Genomic DNA, 24002 nt, shown 5'->3' with positions numbered 1-24002 from the left:
GTATCGATGGACGTAACCAACAAAACCAAAAGCTCTACCGACTTGTCAATACTTTGAAAAAGTATACATGGTTCTGAGACCAAAAGATTTAAGAACTGCCAGTGTAGTGATTAAGAGACCCTGGAGGCTTACCACCTGGATTAAATACACCAACTTTGCCACTTAGTAGCCAGGGAAGACCTCTTTGTGCCTCAGTTTTCCACCAGGAAGATGAGGATATTTCCTATCTCAGAGACCACATTGTTGTGAGGACTAAGTAAATTAATACAACTTAAAGTCGTACAACAAAACCTGGCACTTAGTAAGTTCCTCCTTCGTTTTTAGCTTTTATACCTACTGAATTTTTACATATTTTCGTGTTTATTTCCAGGAAAAACTCCCCCAACTTTCATAAGATGACTAAAAGGACTACACCACCCAATCAACCAAATGCAGTTTCACTCACTTCAATTGGAAATAGGAAATCCATTTTGTAAGGGAGCCATTTTGTATGTTTCAAGCATATATGTCACAACAGTTACAACAGTTTCCACTTACTGTCAATTAAATGTTTTCATCCTCTGGCACTAGGCGTTATAAAAGTCTTCAGAAAAACTGAAATCCCTCATTTTTATAAATAGAAACTATTTTCCAGATATGCACACCTGAGGTTTAAAAAATGGGTAATCTGGGGCAGGGCAACTCGTCTGAGATGCATTACCCCAGGTGAAAATGCTACCAGTACTGAATGTGGTAATAATAAAGCATGAGGAAAAAAAATTGTAGCAAATGCCTTGAATCTAGTATTTCGAGGTCTTAGTCAATGCAACCAAAATTGTAGATTTCTTTAAGAAACACCGAGTTGATGTTTTAGGTATCGTTTTAATACTTCTAATGTAGTTTTAGGCACACATTAATACAGATTTATTCTTTTCCTCTTAAAAAATGCATCATGTTTACTCTGCAAGTAGTTTGTATTAGAAGTTTTTTTCTTTTTAATATTATAAGGTATTCTGAAGGAGCTGATAAAGTTTGACTTGGTGGAGTAGTAAAGGGACCAACACACAATGTGCAGAAACGGGCTTTTCCATGCTCTTCCCATTACGAATGCGTACCACGGACGAGTCACCATTAGACTCTCCTGAGCAGCCAGGTTCTAGCCCATAAGGGGGAGGGAAGAGACAGTGGGGCTTACTGAAGTCAGTTCAGTGCGTCTCCAAAGTGTAAAATTCTATGATTCAAAACGACTTTCGTTTTTCAGCAGCAAAAACTGAGTGATTAATGGCAGCCTGACCTTGGGCTATCATGTGAGATTCTTCAGCTGTAAAATGGGACTAATCATTGTATTTACTTCTTCTTTTTTTAAGATTTTATTTATTTATTTGACAGACAGAGATCACAAGTAGGCAGAGAGGCAGGCAGAGAGAGAGAGGAGGGAGCAGGCTCCCCGCCGAGCAGAGAGCCCAATGCGGGGCTCGATCCTAGGACCCTGAGATCATGACCTGAGCCGAAGGCAGAGGTTTTAACCCCCTGAGCCACCCAGGCGCCCCTGTATTTACTTCTTACGGGAGTTGTAAAGATTGGGTTATCCAATGGGTATCATTAATTCCTTGCCCTTAAAGCCATACTGACAGGAAAACTGTCAGCAGTAAGGGGCTGTCCAAAGTCATGTAGAACGTGTGACAGCGTAATGGAGAGGCGCTCCACTTACCACTGCTGGGTCGACAGAGGGGTGCAAGACAACGATTTTCTTATGTGTATGGTTCCTGTGGGGCACGAATTTGGGGAGGTCTTACCAAGGTAGGTCTGGCTTGGCATCTCCCAGATGGTTGCCGTCAGCTGTCCGTGGGTACTGCAGGGTCTGAAGACTCCACTGGACTGGGTGTGCCGGCTGGAGCCCTCGGACACTGGCGGTTGGTGCTGGTGGCTGACTGGGACCTCAGCGGGAACCGTCAACCAGAGCGCAGACAGTGACTTCTCCATGCAGCCGGGGCTTTCCTAGAGTGTGACCTCTTGGAGAAGTCACAAATCTTAGATGATCAGGTGTCCAAGGAAGCAAGGTGGGAGCTGGATTGCATTTTACCACGCTTCTCGGATGTCAGCAGTGTCACCCCTGCTGTATTTCTGTTGGTTATGAGCAAGTCACTAAGGCCAGCCCTGATTCAAGGACAGGGAAGGTAGACCCCACCTCCGCCTGGGAGGAGAGTCAAACAACTAGCAGGCATGTGGTCAAGCTGCCAACTAAACCATGTGTTTTCAGTCTGTACTGTCTCCAAAAGAGTATCAATCAACATATCAAAATAGCAATGAACAAAATTCTAAATGACCTTGACGCGCCTTTCTCCTGTCTCCCAACCCAAGCGTGCATAAGAGAAGTTAGCGCACCTCAGGTTGAGAACAGAGAAGAAACAGCAACTGCTCGGGGTGCCTGGGTGGCTCAGTGGGTTAAGCCTCTGCCTTTGGCTCAGTTCGGGATCCCAGGTCCTGGAATCGAGCCCCACTTTGGGAATCCATGCTCAGCAGGGAGCCTGCTTCTCCCTTTCCCTCTGCCACTTCCCACCGCTCATGTTCTGTCTCAAATAAATAAATAAAATCTTAAGAAAAAAATAAAAGAAAGAAAAGAAACAGCTACTGCTAATTGCAGCTTCGATGAATTTGCATCATGTCCCATGAGGTTAGAGTTATCATGGGGTCCGACACTAGGATAAACTGGGCTCCTACCATAGAGACTCCCCAGCACAGGGCCTTGAAATTTCTTCCACCTAACGGTCCAGCCTGCATCGGTGTGCTGGGCAGGTCTTCTCCATGGTGTCATTTTGTGACCCGGGTTTCTTTCCATACTGGCGGTCCGCCGTCCCCTAAGGTGTCAGCCTCTTCTGCATGGGAGACAGTGGCCAATCCCTCACTTCCAGCTGGTGAGAGGAAAAAGGGGCAGATTCTAAAAATGCAGCTTGCCTCTCTGTTGGGAGATGATCCGAACTTCACTCTCATCCATCCCCTCGGCTCACATCTGTTGGCCCAAATTCAGCCACACCACCATGCCTGGCCTCGCGGGAGGTTGGGAAGTAGTGTCTGGCTGGGAAGAAGGAAAACAGATTTGGGAATAACAGCCTGGTCCACAAATGATCAATAAATTATATTCTAAAGTTCAAATCTTTGCAGCATTAACAAGCTAATCAAATCTTCCTTAACTCCATCAATTTCAGTGTCATCGTTAATGTACCAATTGCAAATGAGTCTACATGAATAATGTGTATTCTTCAAAGCGCTTTACAATTTCACCAGGACTACCAGCAGTCCTCTTGCAAAAGTGCACACTTAGAGTTAGTATACATCTCTTACTCGGTCTCCTCCAAATGAAATATTGTGAATTCCAAAAAATATCCAATGGGATCTTAACAGTTTAGAAAGAACGAAGTTGGACCAGAGCAGCTTAATTAAGAATCCACAAATAACCAAAATTGGTTGGGGGCAAAATTTGCTCACATTCTAGGAAAGAAAAGGTGGGATTTTCTTTCATGTGTGTCACGGTTATTTTATTAATGCATGTATCGTATGTGTAACATTAAATTCTATGTATTTCTAGATTTAGAACAAGATTCTTTGCATGGCTTGCTGCAAATTTAACACATGCCTAAACATTAGAGTGTGCTCCCTAGAATGGGATGTGGCTGAGGATTCTGTCTGAGGGTGTTGCAATGTATTAAGAATGCTGTACCAGAAATCACCATCCCTGGTTTCCTTCTGGGTCTCCCCAACGCTACCTACGCCTCATAGCCAAGAAACAAAATGGTGCACGAAAGCACTTTCTTCTCCATGAAACACAAATTCACACTTGGCAAAGCAGAAAGAATACATCAAGCCCGTGGCTCGTTTGCAGAGAGGAAGTGCAGTCAGCAAAGCTGCCAAGGGCTTGTGTTACCCGCACAGAGAGAGAACAGGGTTATGCTCTCTCACTTTTGAATCCCAGTCTTGAGGTCTCAAGCTAAAGACCGACAAATCCACTCGGCGGGGACATCTGTTTCCCAGGAGAACTCTGGGGAGGAGAGCCCAGGTCCTGGCCAGCCAGCCACGGCAGCCAGTGCCACCTTCGTACTCATGAAGAGCTTTGATAGGATTATCCTGGTGCCCACTGTTCAGACAACTGACTTAAAGGTAACGGGTGTTGAGGAGAAATCTACAGGAATTTGACTTAATGAAGATTTACTTTTGGGTTCATTTGGTTTCATTCAGATTTAATCAAAAGGAAATGCGTGGGCAAAGGGGTCAAAGTAGAAACTTTGTTTTTTTGTTGTTGTTTTGTTTTGTTTTTTAAAGATTTTATTTATTTATTTATTTGACAGAGAGATCATAAGTAGGCAGAGAGGCAGGCAAAGAGAGAGGAGGAGGCAGGCTCCCTGCTGAGCAGAGAGCCCGCGGGGCTCCATACCAGGACCCTGGGATCATGACCTGAGCTGAAGGCAGAGGCTTAACCCACTGAGCCACCCAGGTACCCGGGAACTTTCAGTTTTAAGTCATGGGAAAGTCATGGGATAGGACATACAGCATGGTGAATATAGTTCAAAATACTGTACCACATATTTGAAAGCTGCTATGAAAGTAAAAGTCCTCAGTATAGGGATGCCTGGGTGGCTCAGTGGGTTAAGCAGCTGCCTTTGGCTCAGGTCATGATCCTAGGGTGCTGGGATTGAGTCCTGCTTTGGGCTCCTTGCTCAGTGGGGAACCTGCTTCTCTGCCTCTCTGCCTGCTTGTGTTCTCTCACTGAAAAATAAATAAATGAAATCTTAAGGGAAAAAAATAAGTCCTCAGGGTAAAAAAAAATTTTTGTAATTATGTATGGGTGATGTTTATATTTATTTCTTTGCCCTCCTTCCCAATGGCAAATAAACTGTATTTTTATAAAATCATGATGTGGATAGAAGTGATACAGAATTGCTCCGCAAACCCAAAACAGATCTAAGAAGGTTATCTCCTGAAGTTTAGAAAGAAAGAAAGAAATGGAGAATATTTTGTTGGTCTGCAAACATACTGTCCTCATTACTCTCCAGAGGTAAAACACTTCAAAGTTAAAAGGGTTTGTATACAAACAAGGTACACAGTGCTGGGCTGGTGGGGTAAACAGTGGGGGCTGGAGACCGCAGGTGTGAGCAGTCATGATCTCAGAATATCGTGGCGAGTGATAAAAATGCTGAACGAGAAACAAAACTGACAGAAGCTTTAGCACACAGTGTCATGCACACTCAGTGAGGCAGAACTTAAAAACCTACCCCCTGTGAACGCTGACATCTTTTTCCTGGGATAATAGATTCAAACACAAGAGAATGAGGGCCTGTGTAAAGAGAATGTCAGAAAACAGGCTAGAGGAGCAAAATTAAAACCAGGGAGTCCTCCCGTTAGTGAGAGTGAACCTGTGTCCTGAGAGAACAGAATCCAACTCTGCATCCGAAGTCTACAGAAAAAGACCTGTGTCCGCAAAGGCCCGTGCGTAGCCAGTGAGGGCGGGCACCCCGGAGAGACCACTGCTCCCACTAGAACGTCAGCCTTCCTCCAGGAGCAGGTGTTCTCTAGAAGGGAGAACTTGAACACTGACTTCGGCAGCCTTGTTTAACCACCACAACACTCTGCGAGGTAACAAACATCTCATTTCACAGATTTAGGAAACCAAGTCACTTTTACAAAGTCACATAGCTCAACGGGTTTAAGCTTCAGGTTTAAATGTCCCACATACGACTATCTCTCCTACCCAAGCCACCTAAACGGAATGCTCTTCACGTTGGGCCCTGAGGTCAGTTTTTATTTCTAAAATGAGATCCAAGCATTTTACATTGATTTTCTTACTCAACTAACTGCTCAAGGAAAGGCAGCCCTGGAAACGGAGTCAGAATGCACAGCGCTGTTGTGCTTTGTGTGGTCATGTTTAGAAATACAGAACCCTTCCAACAAGCCATCGGCATGCTGCCTACCTTTGCCTGACTTAGTGAAAGTGACTTGTGCCACCTCATGAGCCACAACACATTCAGATGAGTGACAGTCAACTTCCTCTGTAGCTTCCGACCCCCTCATGTAGGTCCTGGTGCCAGAGCAAGGTTCGACCAAGTTCAGGGTGGACAAGTCACGCCTGAGTTTCCCATGTGATTCTGACAGCCAGAAATCAGTCAGAAGCTGCAGCAATGACACACTTGCGGGGCAGCAGTTTGGGTCCCAGAGCCCAGCAGGCCCAGCACGGACACTGGGAAAACATAACCTTTAAACCCAGAAATGACACTGAAAAGCCACCGAGATTCTGACTTTTATTCTTAGGTCAGAACAGATAAAGTACAAGGAGAAGGAGCAGCGAAAAGGGTCTGTCCTACAATCCAGCTCCCGCTGGTCCTCAGGACACTGGGGCAAGAGGCGGGTCACACAATCCTTGGCAGACCCTCAGAATCTCACTTGCGGCCGGAAGTGCATCTGCTTGGTGGCGCTGTTCTTCATCCCAGTCTTCAGCAGCCACTTGGATTTCATCCTCTGGACATACTGCATGTCCCGCTCGCGCGCAAGTGCCGCTCCTGTGGCGGTGAAAGGGACAAGCAGTGAGGCAAAGGTTTGTTATTTGTGATCAGGAAAAAATCCAATCTTTACAGAGAATCTCAAGGCTGGTTGGGGGGGGAGGTGGTCTCTGGGTTCTTAGATTTAAAGAAGAGCTGCTAACCTGGGTGGGGTCTCCATGGCACGAGCGGGAGGGTCATGTGCCCCCGGAACTGCGTACAACAACCCGTACTTGCACACATTCCTCGAGGAGAAGCCTCACCTGGACAGGTCTATAAACCCCAAAAGTAATTTTCCATTGATCAAAGGTGACAGAGAGAGGCAGAGACCATAAATAGAGTCAGACAGTGTAGTCCCTGACGAGAGCAAGACAAAGTCAGTGTCCGCTAGATTTAAGTGGCTTCTCAGCTCCTAGGCAGCCAGAGAAGGCAGCCACGTGTTTATATATAAACACAGCGGCACTGAACATGGATTTTATCTGTCCAGGGCTTTCCATGACATCCTGAGGCAGCTCTCCTTTGTCTGCTTCCACTGTCCTCCAGTGGACCGACATTCTCCCTGAAGATCTTAGCATTGAGCTGCACAGAGCAGACACATCAGAATAGATTTAAGTAATCTGATACTGATGAGGTTTCAGAGCTTAGCAATTTCAAGGGCCTGTTTTATTCCTCCAACTCTTATTACATTTTCTATGGGAAAACTACAAGGAGTGATAGCCTTTATTACATCCGTGTACTGGATCATACGTGCACTAGGACAGTCTACCCGCCCAACTCTGCCAGGCGGGTCCTAGTATTTTCTCAATTTTATAAATGAGGAAACAGAGGCTTAGGTACCTTGAATTACTCACACTCGTCATTTAAGAACCACTTCATGTATCAAGTAAGTCATGTCTGACTCCACAGCTCAAGTTATTTGCCACAAGGACACTAGTTCATTTCAACCTTTGTTGGGGACTTATTTCTGCAACTATTATCTCTATGCCGTTGTAGAAAATTACTGAGCCAGGAATATGAGGTTTGTAAGTAGTGGAGCTTTGGGCTTATTGCCATAAATGTATCTAGTAGTAATGAAAGTCCCCAGGGCCAAGAAACTAAGTTTCCTCTAGGGAGGATCCCTAATGACAACATAAATGGAAAGGACTTTGCCCAAAGCCCGTCTTGTAATACGAGTTCCTGGGCTGGTCCCCGGCTGCAGGTATCAACACACCTGTACTGCCTGTCCATCCCAGGGCTCTGTACTGCTGGAGTATCCGGCCCACGGCCTTCCGATTCTTAGCAACGGCCACAGCTCTCGACAAGCCAAATCGCTGTTTGTAGTATCTCATCAAGGAACGGTGACCCAGTCTGGCACCTGTTTTTCAAAAAAGCAAGATGGAAACGCTGAATTGGATAGTTTTTCAAGCTACAGCTACAGAGCAAGGACTTTCCCAATCAGACTCTTAAGAGGATCTAGCTGGAAAATGGATACCTGCTAGAAGAAACAATACTCTACCTGCTGAAAAGAAAAAAAAGATGAAGTAGCATAGTAAAAAATGAAAGACAGAAAATCAAAACGCAGAGGGATCTTTTAAAAAAGAGAATGGCAAGTCAATGTTACATGAAATACTCAGAATCTTGTACTTACTTATATCCAATATGCCTCTCTAGAAATTCACACAGCAACACCTACTAATGTGGATAACAGGCCCAAGGAAGGAGATATTACCTGTTTTTTGTTTTTGTTTTAAACACGAAGATAAAGTACACAATAATCCTGATGCTTAAAATCTTAAAGTCATAGTCTGGGTCTAAGTAAAAAACCAATCCACCTTTCTTTTGCTTAAATTCTCTGTAGTGGTGGTTCTCAAACAGGGATCATTCTTTCCTCCAGGGACATTTGACACCAACTGGAGACATTTTTGGTATTACACCTGGAGGGGCACTACCAGCAACTGGTGGAGAGAGATCAAGGAATCACTAAACATCCTACAATGCACAGGACAGTCCTCCACAACAAAGAATTACCTGGCCTAAAAGGTCACTACACTGAGAAACCCTGCCCTGCTGTCTTCTACAGGACGGAAGTCATCTGGTGAGCTAGAATTTTAAAGGATCATCAAGCTGAATTCCCTCTACAGCTTTTGCTTATCTAGAATGAGCTGGTAGAACTACGCAAGTCAATCATGCTTTCAGAAATGAATTACTACGGACTACCCAGCCCCTTACAGCAAGAATGTGCCGAGCCTCAGCTTTGCAGCAGGTGGAGGGGAAGCAGGCAGGTTTCAGTGACGACTAAATTCCAGGCTCTGTCAGAGCAGCGACTCTCACCAGGTGCTCCTGGAACACTGGTCTCAGCATTTCCCAAGAGTAATCGAAATACAACACTAAATATGATTCTCTCACAAGAATATCAATCAAATACCTTCCCAGACAGACATAAACACGTAGCAATTCAACAACAGCCTCCATACACCGGGTGTGAAGCAGCTATTTCCACTGAGCCTGAGTACAGGAACTATGGCTAGACAGAACCACGTGTACAGCTTCTAGGAAGATTTTACACTTACATATATAAAACCATTTCTTTCAGAATCTTTTGTGTAGAAAGACCATATACTGGAGACTATAAATACTGCAGATCTATCTGCTTTTAGGATGTAGACCCTCCATTTACAAGAAAAAAATTCTGTTGTCAGGTTATTTGAAGACCTTAAGCCTGGGGCAAGCTACCTAGGAAATAGTTTGCTTGCTACACAGACATGGGAAAGGAATTACTTTCAGTTGATTGGTTTTTGTGATAGGATGTAAGAGATGTCCCAAAAAACCCCTTTCAATTCAGGGATGATTTGGCTTTTGGATACAATACGGATGAAACCTGTTTCCTTGAATCTGATTCTCCTGGCAGCCTTAGAGTTAACAAAGCTCCTAGACCACAAGAAATGAGTAAAAAGCAGCTGACAGATACAGACTCAAACTTAAATGACAGCTGCCGTGGCAGGAGACCCTAGCATAGTTAGTATCATTTTCTATTTATAAGAAGAGGTCAGGATGCTCCAGGTGTGCAATGCTCAAAATCATTACATGATAATGCTGATCATGAGGACAAAGTAAACCGATGTACTTATAGTCTTAAGCAGTTTGGGACATATTGAGGAAAATCCTTGAAAAGGTTTCGTTACTCAATGCCAAGGTTTCTGCAGCCAGCCAGGGAACTGAAAACACACACTGCTGAGAGCTACCCCTGCCCCACCCCGTGTCAATGACAGTGAGCCCCTAACAGTGAGCCCTAAGAATAACATGCTTGCACAGCTCAACGTGAAGGCCCTCCTCAAGGAAAATTATTTGTAGAACACAATGTGACTGCCCAATAAGGAACACATGGGGTATGTCTTAGTTATGTAGAGCCACAATCTGTCCATCTACCTTTCAACGTAGCAATAACCACATGTGAAATGTTGGCTCCTTCTTAAAAACTGTCCACTCTTAACAAACAGCCTTATAATAGAAGCTATTATACAGCGGAAAAGCAGGGATCTCCAACTGTAATTTTCCGAAGACTATACATTCTCATAAATCCACCACCAGTTTCATCCGGCTACTCAGCGGCTAACCGGATGTGTCTTTCACACTAACTTACTCCACAGGAGCTGCAGAGCACGGAACGTGAACTCAAGGAATGGAGGCTTCACAAGAAATGCTCACAGTGCCCTCTACCGGATGTTCTTTGTCACTGGCTCTGGGATCAACTATTTGAAACTAGATTTAAAACATCACAACTATTGCTTTTGAAACCAGTTGAAAGCAGACCCTTCTCAGTGTGGCTGATTAAATGACACCAAGCTCTCCACATGAGAGTCCTTCTCAAATTAGCTTCATGCCGACATCATGCTAACACAGTCAAGTGACTGAGTATAAGTGAAAAGGTGTCTGAAAGGTAAATTTGCTCAAAGCCGAAAGCAGGTGATTGAATACACCACTAACTGTTAAGACCGCTCCGTATTTACAGCGCTTATTCGGAGATCTCCCAAACTCCTGGTTCATTAGAAAACCTCCCAAACCAGTACTGAGACGTAAGAGAAAACCAATGACTAGAAACCATCATATCTCATCATAATCAAGATTGACCGAAGGATGACTAGTTTTTAAGATAAGATGATAGAAGTATGGGTGATATAAAAAAAGAGGTATCAGTATAGCTGGAAGAAATTTCAGAACACTAGCAGTCTTTGATTTACTGACAAAGCTATGTTTTGTCATTATTTAAACAGATTCTATAAAGGTTTCCGCAATCATCTGTGAAGACCCATGAAGGTAGCGACTGGCGGCAGTGTACTAAGATATCATTAGTGGCTCTTCATCTTCTCCAGGTCAGAGGTGCTTCTGAAAAACTACAGCATTTCCCCCAGAAAAAATGTACTTAGCCACACAGCACCCCCCCCCCAAAATAAAATAAAATAAAAAATAAAAATGCATGGCACACACGGGTGACTTTCAAGATTTATTTTTTCTTTTTGAGAGAGAGGGTGCATATGCACTCACAAGCAGGGGGAGGGACAGAGGCAGAGGCAGAAGCAAACTCCCCACTGAGCAAGGAGTCTGATTTGGGACCCTCAATCCCAGGACGTGGAGACCATGACCTGAGCCAAAGGCACACACTGAACTGACTGAGCCACCCCACACAGCTGACCTTAATCACTATGGTCTCTCGCCAGGAAAATGCACATACTCACAGAAAAAAAAAGCGTATGGTGTATGGTCTGGTTAAGAACCTGTGGGGAAAGGTAGTATCTGACTGCTGGTTAGGTCTTTCCTGAGTCTGTCTAAAAGTACAGGATTTCAGAGTAATACCAAACTACTTACCATTCTTCACTACTTCCAAATCTAATATAAAAGAGCTGTCCTGTGGTTTATTATCTAATATTTTAAAATAATGTGACTCAGTAGGTGGACCACCAGCAGTTAGCAAGGAAACCCAGGCCTTAAAAACCACAGAAATTAAACCTTCCAATTAATCTCCTGCCACTTTCTCCCCCGACTGCATGAGAATGGAGAGACAAGCAAACTGCTCCCCAGTGCTTCCGGCCAATGATTCCAAGCCCCCAGGGCCCCTTCTTAGCTCACAGTGGTTTCATCCGCTCTGCTTCTCCTAGTCTGTGGCAGGCCCAAGGGGATCAACCTTGCTTTCCTTTTAAAGTCACCTCCAACTTCTCAATCACTCGGTCAACACACATTTATCTGGCTCTCGTGTGCCTGAGACCCTGTGCTGAGATGAAAGAAGCAATCTTTTCCTGAAAAGTAATGGGCGAAGACAGGCAAGCAAGCCAAGAACAAAGGAAAGGAGGAGAGGAATGGTACTACAGATATCCTGTGTATCCTAGTGTCCCGGGAGCAGGAGACTCTCCATACTCAGGGGGCAGGAGCAGAGTTGAAAAAGCTGACGCAAGAGTGAACCCAAGTCTTAAAGGAGGAGCAGCAATAAGATAGAGAGGCACTAGCCACGCCAAGTCCCAGAAGGAAACTGCCAGGGGGTGGGTAAAGGAATAGCAAGGTGGGCGCCCCTGCCTCCCTGCGGTGTGGGAAGACCCGCGGCAGAAACGACTCTACCGGAAAAGCAATGGCTCCCCCTGGAGGAATTCCAGAGGAAAAAGAAAAGAGACTGGCATCTGTTTCAGGAACAATATCGAGTGATGGATGGAGTGGAAATCGGATTGGAGATGGACATATGTCGGTAATGGTGACACAGACAAGTGTTAAAGAGAAGACAAAAAAATATTCAAAAGCTGTTCAGGATTCGCACTTAGTAACTGTTTTGATGTGGAAGAGGAAGAGAGTATCCTAACAAGATGCCCATCTGGGGCCTTGGCTAATCTTAGAAAACTCAATAACCCCAGGAAATCCTAGGAAAATATGTTTTCTACACACGCAAAAACAAACAAACAAAAACTCCTAAGTTACAAAAGTTTTATGTTTTGATGAAAATTTCTCCCCAATACACTGCATTTCTTAAACAGGTTATGCTCACTCATTGTTGTGCACATTTTAGTACAGAACACACCGAACGCAATGCGAAGTTTTTCTGCAGTAATGTATTGGAATTTTCGCCAGAGGAAGACTACAAGAGGTTTCCTGTGACAGATTTCGGCCTGTTTTGCTAGTGTCTGGCACAGGTCACAATACTGGGCCTGGGACCTTTCTCATCACTGTAACTCCTTACAGTGTTACAGTGTAACTCCTTGTATCTTCAAGAGAGTTTCTGCCTGCCCTTTCCTTCTACTGTCATACTTTAAAGCTGCCTTTAGCCTTAAAAGGTAATTATTCCAAGTTAAAGAGAGTTGGCTGTATCTAAGCAGTGATATTCTACATGAAAAGCAGTAATATAAGACAGCTTCCTCATTGCAGTCATTTGCATGAGCAGGAGAGCTACTCCTGCCCCCAACACTGCTGCAAATCTCCCATGGCAAGGTAAGAAAGTAGAGAAAAAGGATTCACTGACTATGCTCTTGGGTCAATTATTCAACCCATCTAAGTTGCAAGTGGCTCACAGGTCAAATAAGGACATGGAATCTAACTCACACGCTAGTAAAGATAAAACAGTATACCAGCTACCATGCTAACTGCTCAGTAAATACCACTTACTATTAGGATCTTACTAGCTTTACTGTTCCATTCCCTTTCCTTCTCATAGGTGTCTTCCGCAGTTTCTCTCATTCTTACTAGCTCACCATAACACTGTAAACAATATGGGGTGCTTCTCATATTCACGTTTTTTCCCCCACCTTATCATACCTGGGATAAATTCCCACATCAGTTAAATGTTCCCTAAAGTAGCAGGCATAATTCAAACTCCAAGCCTCCCAACCATAATTAGAATACAAATAGGCAACCGCATACTGTTAAGCAGATACTCCCGGGACAGACTACCAGCTGGAAGTCTGAGCAACACGAGGAAACAGGAATCAGTGTGAAGAATAAGAGTAGGACCATGCAAGTGAACCCGAATGTTCACAGCAGCAAGGTCCACAACAGCCAAACTGTGGAACAAACCTAGACGTCCATCAAAAGATGAATGGATAAAGAAGATGTGGTACATATATACAAGGGAATACACTGCAGCTATCAAAAGAAATGAAATCTTGCCATTTGCGACCATGTGGCTGAAACTAGAGGGTATTATGCTGAGTGAAATAAGTTAAGTCAATCAGAGAAAGACAAGTATCATATGATCTCTCTGATATGAGGAAGTTGAGAGGCAGGGCAGGGGTCCGTGGGGGGAGGGAAGAAAAAAATGAAACAAGATGGGATTGGGAGGGAGACAAACCATCAGACTCTTAAGCTCACAAAACAAACTGAGGGTTGCTGGGGGGCAGGGTAAGGGTAGGATGGTTGGGTTATGGACATTGGGGAGGGTATGTGCTATGGTGAGTGCTGTGAAATGGGTAAGCCTGATGATTCACAGACCTGTACCCCTGGGGCAAATAATACATTTTATGTTAATAAAAATAATTAAGAAAAAAAAGAGTAGTGCCATGATTTATAAGAAAAACCTAAATGAGGCAATAATTATAATAAAGAGCCAAACGGAAATATCTATGTATTTGAAAGGAAATGACTGATACAGCATTTGGAATCCTAAGAGAAGTAAACAAAGACATTGATTTAATTTCAACAGAACAGCTAACACAGAGCTAAGTGGCAACCTTCATAGTTAACCGTGTATCTGGGAACACAAAATTTAAAGTTCAAGCACCTCCCTCAGAATGGAAGGGGACTGATGGAACATGCCTTTCTAATCAACTCACCGCCACTGAGCTATTTATCTTTGACAAATACACTTACCAGAAGGTAGAATCAGCTCCATGGTTTCATCATCATAGCCTAACAGCCTTTCTGAGCACAACTCGGCTTCATCAGGGAACTCCCCTTCCTTGTAATCTGGATAGCTACTCCTGTAACAGTGGCATGAAGAATGGCATTAATAAAAAGACTAATACCTCAAATATAACTGAAGGACAAACTGTATTTGCAAAATGGCAAACCCACTAGTTATCAAAAAGCAGGAAGTAAACAGCTGCAGGGACGACAAGCTGAAAGGTTTAGAGAAAAACGAACGTGGTGGCACCCTCTGTAATAAAAATAAGCGAGTGACCTCTAAACTCAGGATGGATCCGACCTACGTGTAAAATGCGAAACTAAAAGAATGTCTAGAATATAACATGGGAGAAAATCTAGATGACTTATGGGTTTGGTGAGGACTTTTTACATATACCACCAAAGGCACGATCCATGAAAGGAATAATTGATAAGCCGGACTTCATTAAAATGAAAAAACTTTTGCTCACTGCTTAAAATGAAAAAAACAGAAGCCATATCACTTCTCGGCCTTTGGCTAAGATCAAGTGTAAAACAGAAGCTAAAGACTGGGAAAAAATATTTGCAGAAGGCACATCTGATAAAGGACCATTATTCAAAATACACAAAAAACTCTTAAAACTCAGTAAGAATATAAACCAGATCTTAAAATGGGGCAAAGACCTTACTGGGCACCTCGCTAAGATAGATTGTAAATGAACATGAAAAAGATGCTTCCTCTCATGTCATCAGGAAAATGCAAAACCAAATGCGGTAACACCACACACTTCTTAAAATGGCCAATATGCATTTTGGTGGATGGTGCAGGCATTTTGCAAGACAGCTGGGCCACAAAACGGTGCAGGTGTTTTGCAAGACAGCTGGGCATCCTTGAAAACCAAACATACTCTTACCACAGGATACAGCAACTGGGTTGTTTGGTATTCATCCAAAGAAGCTGAAAACATGTCAACACAAAAACCTGCACACTGATGGTTATAGCAGCTTATCCGTAACTGCCCAAACCTGGAAGCCACCAAAACATCCTTCAGTAGGTGAGTGGGGTCAACTGTGGTGTATCTGGACAATGGAACAGAATTCCTACTCAAAAGAAATGAACCATCAAGCCATGATAAGACACGGAGAAAACTTTAATGCCTATTACTAAGTGAAAGAAGCCAGTCTGAAAAGACAAGGAGAGAAGAACAGGTGAACTCCATACAACTTTCAGGGCAGTGACACTACTCTGCATGAGACTGTAACGGTAGACACGTCATGACACATTTGTCCAAACCTACTAAATGCACAACGCTAACAGTGAACCCTAATATAAACCATGCACTTGGTGATAATGGGGTGTTAATGTAAGTTCATCAATTCCAACAAATATACCACTCGGGAGGGATGTCCATAATGAGGGAGGTCATGCATGTATGGATGTGGGAGATACGGGAAATCTTTGTAACCTGCTCAAATTTGCTGTTAACATAAAATTGTGATTAAAAAAAGCAAAAAGACTGAGCAAATGACCTATAACTAAATCCTTTCACCTATTTGTTTCTCCCTGAGAGGGTTGCCAGGTAGGAAGAGGAGGAGAACGGGGAGCTGGAAATGCAGCACTCCTCAATTTAACCATTCTAAAAACAAGTTCTAGAACAGTGCCATCCAACAGAATTCTGTGATCATAGAAGCTTTCTATACTTGTGTGTCCAATATAGGAGCTACTAGTTATATGTACTTTTAAGCATTGAGCTCTGAAATCTAGGTAATACAACTAAAGCACTGAATTTCTAAATTTTAAATTTAATTTCTAATTAACTTACATAGCTGCGTGAATACACCAACCATTTGCCATTTTGGACTGTGCAATTCCAGAAGAATTTCTATGTTCCTAGAAATGTTCTCAATGATACACCGAAAATTACTGGAGAATTATACATTAAAATGTTAACAGTAAGACAGATGACCCAATCCCAACAAAGAAACAGACAAAAGACTTGATCAAACACTTCATGAGCGATATCCAAAAGACCAATTATGTAAAAGTGTTTTCAACTACATTAATTATCATGAGGGAAATGCAAATTAAAGCCACAATCCAGACACCAAAATGGCTGAAAAGAAAAACTTTTGCTCAATGCAGAAGAAGAATGAGAAATCAGGAGGAACATGCAAAGGATGATTTAAAAGACTAGGACTTTTCTGAACACATGTATCTGGAGACCATGCATGCTTGACACAGTAATTATACACAATGCTTGTGTGCTACACAAATAGATACCTTTGACCTGGGCTAGGTCAAAGGTATTATGATACTATATTAGCTGTTCAAAAGTGCCTGGCACAGATTCCTTGCATCATGGACGAATTATCCAACTTTCTAGTTAAGGGTGAACCACCTATGGGATAATGTCACCATCAAATGCCTGGGACTGGCTGAGGTCAGCAACCACCTCCATTCCCTTGGGAGACAGCTTGTGATTCAAGGACTCTCAGGGAAACCAAGACATGAAATCTAATTTCCTCCCTCTGTTCACAAGGTTAGGCAAAGCTGAGCTCCTAACCATTTAAACCACAAAAAAAGAAACACGAGTTTTAAAGTCAGACAAACTTCAGTGTGGGCCTGAGATTGTCTCTTCATCCTATCTTTTATTAAATGTGTGTGCTCAACTCCCACAGTCTGTTTCTTATCCATAAAATGAGAGGGAACAACTACCCACACAGAATCATTACAAAAGTTATAAAGCGTATATTGTACTGTGCTGGACCCGTGTCAGGCTGCGGGACATCTAGTAGCAATTCAATGCAAATGTGATGACCTCGCTTTGCTTCACATCACAAACTACAGACTTACCTAAAATCATAGAAGTCTGCAAATTCCAAAGCAGCATCGCCATCTGCGAAGAGCTTACAGTGGCTTTTGTCGTTCATGTGTGCCTGTACGGCTTCCGTGGAGTAGAACGATTTCCCTTTCTCATTGCACCACAAGCAAATCTTCCCAACACCAACTTTCTCTCCTGAAAAAATAATTCGAGGACAACACGTAAGAGGACAAAAAGTAATCTGCAGCCAGATTAAAGCTCACAACTTATCGCCACAATTCAAAAAACATGCATTAAGTTTTTGATCTTTACAAAATAAGCACATAATTAAATCAAAGATGGACGGGAAATGAAAAACGAATGTTCCCTTAAAACTTGTCCCCAATAATGTGGTATTTCCTCATTAAAAGGAAAACTATTGTACTTACCCAAATATCTAATCAGTCCCTTAAGATCTGAAAGATATTCTATATCAGGAATAAAGAAGCTGTGGACTTTAGTCATATGAGCCACATTCTTCACAAGAGAGCTTGAATGATGGGGACAAAATAAGCAGTCTGTTATGGGGATGGCACCAGCGAAGGGGCCTCTCCCAGCCTCCTCCCCCTCTGCATCCGGTTCCTCTGCTTCGTCCGTGGCGTCAGCGTCCTCATATTCCAACTCCTCTTCAGAATCCATATCTTCCCAATCTTCAAGCCAGAGATTTGAAAAAACCGTTAGTTTAAGAAAGTGGTAACTGCAATTGAAGAAACTGCAAAGATTCACAAACATGAGATGGTACAGTCTTTCATCTGGGGGGACAGAATGCCAGTTACATCCAAGGACAAACCGTCTTTGAAGATCTCAATTTTAGCTGGTCCATTTACACAGAGTTTGTATCGCTCAAAGTTTCCTGATCTTTCTCTTCCTGCATACAGTAAAGTGGAGGGAGTCTTGTCCTTTCCTAAGCCTGTATGAACACAATCAGTATAACTGGACGTAGGAAGAAGGTAGGAAAGAATAAATAGCTCATAAAATCAAGGAGGCTCAGTTGCTGGCCCCAGCTCCACATTTCAGGTTAGCTAGCTCCTGCTGAAGCCTTCACTTTGTGTTTTAACCAACTACATGAAGTGCAAAGCCGCGGACACTAGAAACCCAGAATTACAAACCCTACATACGTCGGTGTGGGCAGTAACATGTCATTTACGATGCCGATGTCAAAGGCCTCCTCATTCAAAACAGAAACCACCGATCCATGATCCATGCCGTAACTCTAAGTAAAAACCTATGCCTGGGGCTTCTGGGTGGCTCAGTGGGTTAAGCCGCTGCCTTCGGCTCAGGTCATGATCTCAGGGTCCTGGGATCGAGTCCCGCATCGGACTCTCTGCTCAGCAGGGGGCCTGCTTCCCTTCCTCTCTCTCTCTGGCTGCCTCTCCGTCTACCTGTGATTTCTCTGTCAAATTAATAAATAAAATCTTTAAAAGAAAAGAAAAGAAAAAAAAGAACCTATTCCTCCCCGCCCTCGCCCCCGGTTGGGCTCCGGGCCCTGAACCTACAACAGTTAACTCAGCAGACAAAATCCCCCGTGGGGACGATGGCCAGACGAGTCACTTCAGAAAGGACCGAAAACGGCCCGCACTCGCCATTTCCACTTAAAAAGCGGGCGCCTCCTCGCCTCCGACTTGGAGGATACACCCGGAAGCCGGGGAGGTTCCAGACAGGGGACATCTGGAAACGGGGAGGCCATTACCTTCTTCATCCAGGTCCTCCTCACTCTCCTCCTCCTGCTGCTGCTTTGTGAACTTCTTCGCCTGCTGCTCAAACCACTGGAGCCGGGGAGGCTTCTCGGCCGGGTCCCGCTCGTGAGCCGCACGTCCCGCGCGGGCCAGCGCAGCGGGGCTCCTGGGCGGCGACTCCTCCGGCGCCACGGGGGCCTTCTTGGGCGACAGGGACGGCTGGGCCTTGATGGCCTGCTGGATGGCCGCGTTCATGGCATCCTTGTCCACGCTGTCCACGCCCAGCCCCTTCTCCAAGTTCTTTTCGTTCATCATCTCCACTTGGCGACTCACGGCGCGCACGGCCTTCTTCTCCAGCTCCACGTGCCGCCGGGACTTGAGGTGGTTTTCGTAGGCGTTGAACGAGGCAAACTTCTTGCTGCAGACGGTGCAGTAGGTGGCCGTGCCCTTGCTCTCCTGCTCCGTCACGGCCCGCTGCGCCCGCACGCGCTCCTGGAAACCCTCGGCCGTGACCGGGGCCATGTCGGCCACCTTGCGCTTCAGGTTGTAGCGGTGCCAATCCGTCTTGTAGTGCGCCCGCTGCACGTCCGCGTCGCCGAACGCCACCCGGCAGGTGATGCAAGTGTACGTCGCCATCGCCAGGGCCGAAATAAGAGGCGGCCGGGGCAGAGTTCTAGCGACGTCAGTCTTAACGCCACCAGACGCTCAAACCTCTACTCGCCTCAAAACCCAACAAATACTACACCAGACGCCGCCTTCCAGGCTGGATCTGTGAGAACTTCCGGCACACTAGGGAAGTTATGCTCAGCTGGACAGGAAGTCCCGCCTCTCGATCTGCAGCGGCGTTCCCCGCCGGTCCCGGAAGGCCAAGGAAGGCCTGTGGCTAACCAGGCCCCGCCCAGTCGGCCTGAAGTGGATGTGGACTGAGTTGTTCTGAGGTGGGTGTCGATCAGAGAGGGCATGAGGTGGGCGTTGACTGGGCCAGCCCGAGGCGGGTGTTGATTGGGCCAGCCTGAGTGGGTGTTGACCAGACCAGCCTGAGGTGGGTCCTGATTGGGCTAGCCGGAGGAGGGTGTTGATTGGGTCCTTGGGGGAAGGTGTTGCTTACTCCGCGCAGCGCCGACCAGGTTCATGCCCCAAGTGGTTGTGCGGTGTGGGGTGACGCGCGGAAGGGGGTGACGCGCGGAAGGGGGTGACGCGCGGAAGGGGAGGCCAAGGGGACGGCTCCGCGGGAGAAGGAGGCCCCGGAGGAGGGGTCCGGTGACCAGGCGATGGTCGGGGCCTCTCCGAGAACCTAGCCCTGCGCTCCGGCAGCCTAGTGAACGGGTGTGGCGAAAGCCAGGCCCGCCCTTCAGCCCCCGGATCGGACCACCCGAGTGCCCGCCGGGCCGGCCGGCGTCGCGGGGAACCGGGGCCTCGGGCAGGGCGCTGCGGGGATTCGCGGGAAGGCCGGCGAGGCGGGGCCAGAGCCTGGGTCTCTGCGGCGCAGCCCAGAGGGGGGCGCACGCGACCCGCTTGGATGAAAAGTGGGCGCTGGGAGCCCGGCCGCGCCGCTGGCCCGGGACAGGTAATCCGGGCCGCAGAGGTCCTGCTCAGTCGCGCCGCAGCCCCGTTTTCAAAAATGCATAAAGAGGCAAGACACAGGTTTTACCTAACCCAACATATGCAGATATTGTCATTTGAACGTATCCGTCCAGAAGATAATGAGACATTTTCGCCCGCGTGTTGGGACCTGATCCTGGGACTTCGGTGTGTGTCGCGCGGGAAGCGCGCATTTCCGGCGCGCGGTGGACTGCGCGGCCTCGCGGGCGGCAGCGCCGGTGGAGGGGGCGTGAGTGCCGGGTTTTAGGCAGCGCTGGGGCTCATCTGCGCGGCCTCGCCCAACCGGTCAGCCCTGGTCAGGAATCGAACTTGGCGTGCTCGGAATCCAGGCGGCCCGTGGCACCCAAGAGCACAGAGACGTGTTTTAATGTGTAGGTCAAGTCCCGTTGCTCTTGTTGTTCACCAGCCTCCAGTGGCTCCCCCAGATCCCCCTTACTTCTTTTGGTCTGAGTGTGTGTGTGTCTCCCCTGCCTTCAGTCATCTGTTGAAAACCTAATGCCCACGTGGGGCGTGTGCGAGGCGGTTAGGACTGAAGACGGGGATCCCGTGACGAGATTAGCGCTCTCCTAAAAGAGGGTGCCCCCGCCCAGCGGCGGTTATAATGAGAAGTCTGTGTGTTTGAAGAGGGGCCCTCCCCGCGCACGCTGGCACCCTGACCTTGGCCTTCCAGCCTCCAGAAGTGTGAGGCCTTATTTTGTTGCTTATAAGCCACCCGGTCTGTGGTATTTTGTTAAAGCAGCAGCAACAGACTGAGATACTTGCTCTTTATTCTAGAAGGCTCTGTATGATCTGCCATCACCCCTACACCTACCTGTGATCTCCTGCCACACCCCCTTCCCCACTCTGCTCACCCCACTTCAGGCACATTTTTTTGGTCACATGTCAGACCCTTTTGATGTTCCTTTAAACAAGGCCAAGGAAGCATCCGTCGTTGCTAGTTAAGTCTTAAACATCCTTCGTCTGTTTGAAGAGTTCTTTTGCTGGCTTGCTCCTTTACTCTTAAGATTTCTGCCCAAATCCCTTTATAAGAAGGGCCTATCCATACCCTCTTATCAAAAATACTGCCTACGTCCAACTCTTAAATCTTTACTAAGCATAACTTTGCTTAGTAATTACCCCCAAATCTAGCCACTTAAAACAAGAAGCGTGGAGTGTCTCACTTCCAGTAAGTCAGGAATTCGAGTGGCTCAGGGTCTCAAGAAGTTGCAGTAACATGAGGACCAGGACTCAAGTCGTGTGAAGGTTCAACTGGCTAGAGGGTCGCTTGGAAGATGGCACTGACATGCTCATGGCAAAGAGATTTGGTTCCTCACGAAGTGGGCTGTTCCACAGAGCCACGTAATTGTCCTCATAACATGGCAGCTGGCTTTCCCAGAAGGAGCAAAGTGAAAGCCACCATGTCTTTCATGACCTAGCCTTGGAAGTCACAGTCATTTCTACAATGTGCTATTATTTATAAGGGTCAGACCTATTTAACATGCGAGGGGACTGCATAGGGGCATGAGTGGGGTGTCTGAGGAACATTGTGGGAGATTGGCTACCACTAGCGTTTGTTGTTTGTCACTGATATCCCAGTTTTAACCCTTGAAGTCCTGTATCCCAGGAAACCCAACCATCCTGGGCAAACCAGGCTCCTTTCATTGTTCTGTACTCCAGTGCCAGGACATTGCTGGCACATAAATTGTTCAGTATTTGAAAAGAATTTTTTACTGCCAAAGTTGTCTGATGGTGATTTTTATTCCAGAAAATTTAGTTTTGAGGTGACTAGAATCTTCAAATAGCTAAGCCCTCTGGAGAAATACCCACTTTAAGAAATGTACCTAGTACTAGTCATCAGGGAGATAAGCAAAAACAATGTATATTTTCAAGCTTCTCTAAAAAATAAAGCAAAAGATGGCTATATAAAGAAATTTTGGTTTTACTTTTTTCTTATTCTTATATGGTTCTTCCAGCATCTGTTCATTCTTAGTCGCTATTTCCTCCCTCCCCTCTTCAATCCATTTTCATGACCCTCCCATGTCGGCATCTTTGAACCCTTCAGAGTTCAAAACTCTCTTTACTTTTCCTCTTCCCAGGGCCATTGTTTCCTCCATACTTTCCAGTGTACTGCTTTTCCTCTGCAGTCTTCTAGATAGCCTTCCTCTGTCTTCTTGGTCTGCAGTACAGTATGTACAGATCATCAGGCTAATTTTCCTAAGCCATTTTTCCTCATATGACACTCTTTATGTTCAAGAATGGTTGTCTGTTGCCCAGAGAATGCCAAGTTGAAAGTCTTTTGCCTGGCTTTCGGTATCTCCCATTACCTCTTCCCCATACTACCAATCTCCAATATGTGTGTTCTTTCTACACCACCAAGCAATTCTCAGACACCAGCTGGGAGTCCTACAGGTCATCTCAAGTCTAACAGTGTACCTGGAGACAGCGTCAGATCCCACAGATTAAGGGCTCTGTCCCACAAGACTGACCCCACTTCAGATGCCAATAGTAGGTCCAGGCTGTTACCTGTGCTTCTGATCAACTGGCTATAAGCTGGTCAACCCTCTCTGGCTTCATTTATTTGCGAGAGTAGCTCATGGAACTCAGGAAAACAATTTACTTACTGGATTCCTGGTTTATTACAAAGGATATTAAAGGATACAGGTGAACAGCCAGATAAAGAGATACTAAGGTGAGGTCCAGAAGGGCCCTAAACACAGGAGCTTCTGTCCCCATGGAGTTTGGGGGTGCACTACCCACCTGGCACAGGGAATTGTTCTGATTGACTCACCTAAAAGCTCTCCAAATCCAATCCTTTTGAGGTTTTGTGGTAGTTTCATTACATAGGCATGATTGATTAAATCTTTGATGATTGAACTCAACTTCCAGCTCCTTTCTCCTCCCCAGAGGTGTGAGGGGGTAGGACTGAAAATTGCAACCCTCTAATCACATGGTTAGTTCCCATGGCAACCAGCTCTCATCTGTAGGTCATCTATGGGCTTTCCAAAAGTCACCTTATTAACATAACCCAAAACACTTTTACCCTCTCAACACTTCGTTTTTGTTTTTGTTTTTTTTGTTGTTGTTGTTTTGGTGAGCTCTGTGCCAGGAATTGACAAAGACCAAGCTTATTTTTATTACAAATTGCAATATCACACTATCCTTTAAAATATTCTACTAATTCTAAATTAAGACATCCCTACCCTCAAGGAGTTTCTTATAATTTGATAGGGATGGTAAGAAATACACAACAAACACATTAAAGACTGGGTCATGTACAACAAAATATAAAGGCGTAGTGGGTATTTAGAATAGAGAAATATTATCCAAGTAGATAAAAGTTTTCATTAAGGAGCTGGGTGGTGGTGAAAGAGGGAGAAGATGGCCGACTTTATCTGCAAGTGCAGGAGGGAGGTGGAAGGTAGAAGACATACGGGGGAGGGAGGGAACTAAGGGACAAATTTAGGAAGAAAAGTCTAGTTTGTGTTGAAGCATAGGATACAAGTAAAGACGAAATAAGACTAGAGAGGATTAAGGTATTGGGTAAAGGG

At 45.4% G+C, this 24002-nt stretch overlaps 1 protein-coding gene across 1 annotated transcript; it reads right to left on the bottom strand.

Annotated features, from left to right (window-relative positions):
• Positions 1-6250: 6250 nt before the first annotated feature.
• Positions 6251-20015, bottom strand: ZNF622 (zinc finger protein 622). Its single transcript, XM_032337732.1, has 6 exons — positions 18888-20015; positions 17587-17847; positions 17191-17353; positions 14325-14434; positions 7717-7860; positions 6251-6527 (listed from the first exon to the last, which is right to left on the bottom strand). The coding sequence occupies exons 1-6, from the start codon at positions 19507-19509 to the stop codon at positions 6400-6402; spliced, it is 1428 nt and encodes a 475-aa protein (XP_032193623.1). The 5' UTR covers positions 19510-20015; the 3' UTR covers positions 6251-6399.
• Between the last annotated feature and the right edge of the window lie 3987 nt (positions 20016-24002).

Source organism: Mustela erminea, chromosome 3 (genome assembly GCF_009829155.1).
Source record: "Mustela erminea isolate mMusErm1 chromosome 3, mMusErm1.Pri, whole genome shotgun sequence".
Classification (NCBI taxonomy): domain Eukaryota; kingdom Metazoa; phylum Chordata; class Mammalia; order Carnivora; family Mustelidae; genus Mustela; species Mustela erminea.
This window is presented reverse-complemented; position numbering and strand designations above follow the sequence as displayed.

Excerpts from the sequence above, each read along its gene's own strand:
- ZNF622 (XM_032337732.1), bottom strand. The coding sequence starts at position 19,509 with ATGGCGACGTACACTTGCATCACCTGCCGGGTGGCGTTCGGCGACGCG. Across the intron at positions 14,435-17,190 it reads GCAGACTTCTATGATTTTAG|GAGTAGCTATCCAGATTACA; the intron begins GTAAGTCTGTAG and ends CCACTGTTACAG. Across the intron at positions 7,861-14,324 it reads GGAGCTGATTCTACCTTCTG|GTGCCAGACTGGGTCACCGT; the intron begins GTAAGTGTATTT and ends TTTGAAAAACAG.